The following is a 6563-nucleotide window of genomic DNA, read 5'->3' on the forward strand; positions in this document are numbered from 1 at the left end:
GTCCACTGTAACCCCTAGGTCCTTTTCTCCAGAACTGCAAGACTCTCCACTTGTCCTTGTTGAACCTCATTAGATTTCTTCCATTATTTTATTTTGTTTTCCTCTATCATATGCCTCATTCTTTGTTTCTTATCTAAAGGAGACAATCCCAGACATGTAGGAATTATTGACGTATGAAGCACCAACAAATATAGAATTGGCATTAGTAAGGTCAGTTGTTCATAATCCATTTCTCTGAATAATGAAAATGTCATTTTTTCAGTGTGTGAAGACGACCAATCTGCTTCATCCATAAGAATAGCGTCCAGTAGTGCATGTAGTGTCTCATATTAACATTGTCTCTCCATCCAGGCATTTGTACTGAGACCATCACCCTAGACCCTGGGCACGTACAGGAAGTCAGGGGAACATATGATACAGGCAGGAGACACTGTTCTGCCTCAGAGTTGGACATCTTCTCCCCTACAACATGTCAGATTCCAACACAACCGACTTCACCAACCCCTCCACCTTCATCCTGCTGGGCATTCCTGGCCTGGAGGCAGCCCACATCTGGATCTCCATCCCCTTCTGTGCCTTGTATGTCATAGCTGTCTTGGGGAACTTCACCATCCTGTTCATCGTGAAGATGGAGCCAAGCTTCCATGGGCCCATGTACTATTTCCTCTGCATGCTGGCTGTCACCGACCTGGTCCTGTCCACATCCACCCTGCCCAAAATGCTGAGCATCTTCTGGTTCAATTCCAGGGAGATCAGTTTCAGTGCCTGCCTCACCCAGATGTACTTCATTCAGTGCTTCTCAACGATGGAGTCTGGGATCTTCATGGCCATGGCTTTGGATCGCTACGTGGCCATCTGTGATCCCCTGAGACATTCCACCATCCTGACAAACCCCATGGTGGCCAAAATTGGCCTGGCCGTGCTGCTGCGTGGCTGTGTGCTCATACTGCCCTATCCCTTCCTGGCCAGACAGTGGCCATATTGCAGAACCAACATCATCCCCCACTCGTACTGTGAGCACATAGCCGTAGTAAAACTGGCCTGCGCCGACATCCGTGTCAGTAGTTACTACAGCCTCTCTGTGGCATTCTTTGTGATTGGTCTGGATGTGTTTTTTATTTTAGTGTCCTATATCCAGATCCTCAGGGTCATCTTCAGCCTCCCCACAAAGGACACCCGGTTCAAGACTTTTGGGACCTGTGGCTCCCACATCTGTGTCATCTTAGCCTTTTACATCCCAGCTCTCTTCTCCTTCCTCACACAAAGGTTTGTTCACAATGTGCCACTGCATTTCCACATTCTCTTTGCCAACGTGTACCTCCTGGTGCCCCCCATGCTAAATCCCATCATTTATGGGGTGAGGACCAAACAGATCTGGGACAGGGTGCTCAGGCTCTTTACTCATAAAGGGACCTAAAGTTTTCTCCTGTTGCTCTGGCTCTCAGACAGACATCTGTGCCGAGCTGGTTGGTGTCATGGTGCTGGGCCCCCTTCCCTGAATCACTTACTGGGCAGTCAGAGAGACATTAAAGCCTTTCCTGACTTCACTGTGCTGTGTCAGACTGACAAACTGGGGAATCAGTTTGTGTAGAACTCAGTAACAGATAGGGGTTCCAACTTTCTAATTACTGGTAACTGGACCTCTGAGGCCCTGCCTCCTGCCTTGCCTCTTCCTCCAAAGCCCCAAACCCAGCTCCACAACTGACCTGAAGGCATCACCCACTTCTGCACCTTTTGCCCCAAGGCCCTGCCCGTCACTCTCTCCTCCCCTCCCCTCCCTCAACCATGCACTGGATCATCTCCATATCCCTCCCTTCCCAGCTGGGCTCCCTCTGGTCCAGGGCTGGGACGGGAGCTGCTGCAGCCTGGCAGGGAGCCTGTAGTGAAAGCGGTGATGATGCAGTGCTGGGGCTGGTAGGTCAATCAGGTTCAGAGAGGGAAGCCAGGAAACCGTATAAAAGGAGCTGAAGCTTGGGAGCAGGTCTGTGTGGCAGATGGGCGAGATTTTGCACCGTACAGCTTGTGGGCCGTAAAGGTCAGCTACAAAGTTCTTGAGGGAAAGATCATTGTGTGACTTATTTCTTTAGCTTTCAAACCCCTTTTGTTCCTCCCAGCTCAGCCTGTAGCAGGCAGAGTCCCTGCAATGGTTTAGGATGGGAACCCTTTGCTGTGAGCCAGGCCTCGGGGCAGGGCAAGGGATCAGCTTTGAATATAGGTGGATAACAGCTGAGAAAGGCAGAAAGATAAGCCCCTGCATTAGCTGGGAAGGTGGGATGCTGGATATAGGCCAGGATGCTTCTTTAGCTCAGAGGAAGGGAACTAAATGACACACCTTCCATTAGCCGGGTATTTATACACATACACAGCACCTTATCTGGAACTACAGAGCTCTTATTGCCAGAGGCTGACACTGATAAAAAACAGCTAACTTTTTTACATAAATTAATTTTTTTCTTGTGTTTTTTGTATAAATCGAAACTTTAAAATGCAATCTTGTGTATTTTTTGTTAATTTTTTTTTAATTAAAACTCATATGTAAACTCTCAATTGCCACTTTTCATAGTCTTATCCAGTTCCTGTTTTGGTACTTTAAAAACACTATTTTTAAAAGGATGTTCTAATATCTTAAGCCTTTTTAGTGCACTAAACTGCTATAAAATATCCCTACGAGGGGCCTTGTTTTGTTACAGCTCAGTCAATAGTGTTTTTGCATGTTAAAATTTTAAACAAACAAACAAAAAACCTAATGCTTCCAATAGGCCTCACCACATACAGAACATCCTTAAAAAAGGTCATGTCATGTTACATCTCAGTCAATGCTGTATTTTCATGTTAAATGTTAAAAAAAAACCCTTTATTTAATATAAGGAGACATGGCATGTTTAGCAAGTGTGAAAAGTCTGGGGGAAAATTCGAGGAGTGGGGCTGTGTCAAGGTTCCTTCCTCACTCTGAAGTCTAGGGTACAGATGTGGGGACCTGCATGAAAACCTCCTAAGCTTACTTTTACCAGCTTAGGTTAAAACTTCCCCAAGGTACAAACTATTCTTTTGCCCTTGGACTTCCACTGCCACCACCAAATGTCTAACCAGGTTTATTTTTGAGAAAGCATTGTTTGGAAACGTCTTTCCCCCCAAAATCCTCACCAAAACCTTGCACCCCCCTGCCTGGGGAAGGTTTAATAAAAATCCTCACCAATTTGCATAGGTGACCACAGACCCAAACCCTTGGATCTTAAGAACAATGAAAAAAACATTCAGTTTTTTACCAGAAGAATTTTAATAGAAGAAACAGTAAAAAAGAATCACCTCTGTAAAATCAGGATGGTAAATACCTTACAGGGTAATCAGATTCAAAACATAGAGAATCCCTCTAGGCAAAACCTTAAGTTACAAAAAGACAAGAATATTCATTCCATTCAGCACAGCTTATTTTCTCAGCCATTTAAAGAAATCATAATCTAACGCATCTCTAGCTAGATTACTTACTAAATTCTAAGACTCCATTCCTGTTCTGTCCCCAGCAAAAGCATCACACAGACAGACCGACCCTTTGTTTCTCCCTCCCCCCAGCTTTTTAAAGTATCTTGTCTCCTCATTGGTCATTTTGGTCAGGTGCCAGCAAAGTTATCCTAGCTTCTTAACCCTTTACAGGTGAAAGGGTTTTTCCTCTGGCCAGGAGGTATTTTAAAGGTGTTTACCCTTCCCTTTATATTTGTGACAGGGATACTAAGGAAGGAAACTGGAATCATGCTTGCTGGAAGTTCACCCAAATAAACATCGAGTTGTTTGCAGCTTTGGACTTCGGGTAGTGTTGCTCTCTGTTCATGCAAGAAGGACCAGGGAAGTAAGTGGGTGAAGGAATAAGCCCCTAACAGCAGGGAAATCAGAACTCCTGAGTCCTGTCTCTAATCCTGCCACTAATTCTCTGTTTGACTTTGGCCAAGTAACATTGCCCTGTGCCTCATTTTACATATCTGTATTATGGGGATATGTTCATAGTGACTTTCATTGCTCAGTGTTTTGAAGGTCTTCAATGAAAGGTGCTACACAGTTTGATGATAGTTACTGATGAAAATTACTGTTCTCTGATCCATTAGCGACAGCCCTGGGTGCCTGCAGAAAGTGTTCATATCACCCCTCAGTCATCTTTCTCCAGTTCTGTCTGACAACTATCTACCAAGCTATCCTGTGCATTTACAGGGTATCAGGTCCTAAGGAGATCTAGTCATTATCCCTAGTTTCTTCCTAATCAACTATAATTTTTAAATATACACAAATTCACAGAGCAGCCAATTCCTCTGTGACTTAGCACAGAGCCCAAGAATTCTCATCTTCCTTTGGGAAAGTCCCTTAATTACTGTTTAATGCTGTAGTTGGATAAAAAGCACAGAAGCACAGACAAGCTTGTCACCAGCTTGTTTACATTCAGATGCCGCTTCTCCTCTAGAGGCTGAGTGAACCCCCCTGGGATTGCACAGAACTGTATTATAAACAGTGCACACCCCTGTGTCGGCTCTCAGCGTGGGATGCTGCTGCAGATGCTGGGGTGAGAGAGGTGTGGGGCACAAGCTACCTGAGGGGGATTCCCAGGGAAGACACTTCCGTCTCAGGATTCACAGGTACCATCTCTTGCTGAGGAGCTCACCTGCTCAACAAACCCTGTGTAACGTGACTGTGATGGGACAGAGAGTAAGTCTGTGGTCCTTGCCTCTTTGCATAGCCATTAAATATCCCGGGGCCCTTGCCACAGAGGATGAGTTTGTTCTAGTATGTTCAAATATGGAATTGGCATTAGTAAGGTCAGTTGTTCATAATGCATTGCTCTGAATAATGAAAATGTCATTTTTCAGTGTGTGAAAAGTGGACAATATGATACACCAATGAAAACACCTCCAGAATATTAACATTTTCTCTGCATTCAGGCATTTGTACTGCGACCATCACCCTAGGCCCTAGGCACATAAAGTCAGGGGAACGTATGGTACATGCAGGAGACACTGTTCTGCCTCAGAGTTGGACACCTTCTCCCCTACAACATGTCAGATTCCAACACAACCGACTTCACCAACCCCTCCACCTTCATCCTGCTGGGCATTCCTGGCCTGGAAGCGGCCCATGTCTGGATCTCCATCCCCTTCTGCACCATGGATGCCATAGCTGTCTTGGGGAACTTCATCATCCTGTTCATCGTGAAGATGGAGCCGAGCCTCCATGGGCCCATGTACTATTTCCTCTGCATGCTGTCCGTCACTGACCTTGTCTTGTCCACATCCATCCTGCCCAAAACACTGAGCATCTTCTGGTTCAATTCCAGGGAGATCGATTTCAGTGCCTGCCTCACCCAGCAGTACCTTATTCATTGCTTCTCGGTGATGGGGTATGGGATCTTCATGGCCATGGCTTTTGATTGCTATGTGGCCATCTGCGATCCCCTGAGACATTCCAACACCCTCACAAACCCCATGGCGGCCAAGATCGGTCTAGCCATTGTGGTGTGTGAGGGCATGCTTGTAATGCCCCATCCCTTGCTGGCGAGGCGGCAACCATATTGCAGACCCTACATCATCCCCCACACACACTGTGAACACATGGCCGTGGTGAAGCTGGCCTGTGCCGACATCCGCATCAGTAGTTACTACAGCCTCTTTGTGCTATTCTGTGTGCTCGGTCTGGATGTGTTTTTTATCGCTGTGTCCTATACCCAGATCCTCAGGGCCATCTTCAACCTCCCCACTAAGGATGCCCGGCTCAAGACTTTTGGGAACTGTGGCTCCCACCTTTGTACCATCTTAGCCTTTTTATATCTCAGCTATCTCCTTCTCTCTCACATACTGGTTTGGAGAGAATGTGGCCCTGCATTTCCATGTTTTCACTGCCAAAGTGTACCTCTTGGTGCCTTCCATGCTAAACCCCATCATCTACGGAGTGAAGACCAAACAGATCCGGGGCAGGATGTTCAGGCTAGTTACTCATAAAGGAACCTAAAGTTTTCTCCTGGTGCTCTGGCTCTCAGACTGAGCTCTGTGCAGAGCTAGTGACATGGTGCTGGGCCCTTTTCCCTGAATCCCTGACTAGGCAGTCAAGGAGATATTAAAACCTTTTCTGATCTTACTGTGCTGTGTCAGTGTGGCAAACTGGGGAATTGGTCTTTGTACAATTCAATGAGTTGCCACTTCTCTAACTGCTGATCACTGGACCCCTCAGACCCTGTCCCTACCTTGCCTCACCCTCTTCTCCGCCTATTTCCCCAAGACCCCACACATGTTGCTCACTCCTCTCCTCCTCCCAACAGTCTATGGATCATCTCCGCCTTCCTCCCCCGGCCCTAGCTTGGCTTCTCCTGCTCTGGGGCTTGGACGGGAGCTGCTGCAGCCTGACAAGGAGCCTGTCAGTACAGAGAGGATGCAGTGCTGGGGCAGACAGGCCAATCAGGAGCATAGAGGGAAGCTTAGGATTGGAAGCAGGGTTGTGTGGTAGGCAGGCGAGATTGTGCATCATGCAGCTTGTGGGCCCAAAAGCTCAGCTACAAAGTCCTGAGGGAAGAGACCATTGTGTGGCTTATT

The 6563-nt window shown here is 46.8% G+C and overlaps 2 protein-coding genes across 2 annotated transcripts; both read left to right on the forward strand.

Moving 5' to 3' along the window:
* The first annotated feature begins 469 nt into the window (after positions 1-469).
* LOC119841588 (olfactory receptor 52R1-like) lies at positions 470-2304 on the forward strand. Its single transcript, XM_038369148.1, has 2 exons — positions 470-1392; positions 2292-2304. Exons 1-2 carry the CDS (start codon positions 470-472, stop codon positions 2302-2304), a joined length of 936 nt encoding a protein of 311 aa, XP_038225076.1.
* Positions 2305-4999: 2695 nt separating this feature from the next.
* On the forward strand, positions 5000-5985 carry LOC119849835 (olfactory receptor 52R1-like). The gene is given in 2 exon segments (XM_038387098.2): positions 5000-5795; positions 5797-5985. Coding segments are annotated over 2 exon segments (948 nt in total). The 5' UTR covers positions 5000-5036.
* Positions 5986-6563: the final 578 nt, after the last annotated feature.

This window comes from Dermochelys coriacea, chromosome 1 (genome assembly GCF_009764565.3).
Source record: "Dermochelys coriacea isolate rDerCor1 chromosome 1, rDerCor1.pri.v4, whole genome shotgun sequence".
NCBI lineage: Eukaryota > Metazoa > Chordata > Testudines > Dermochelyidae > Dermochelys > Dermochelys coriacea.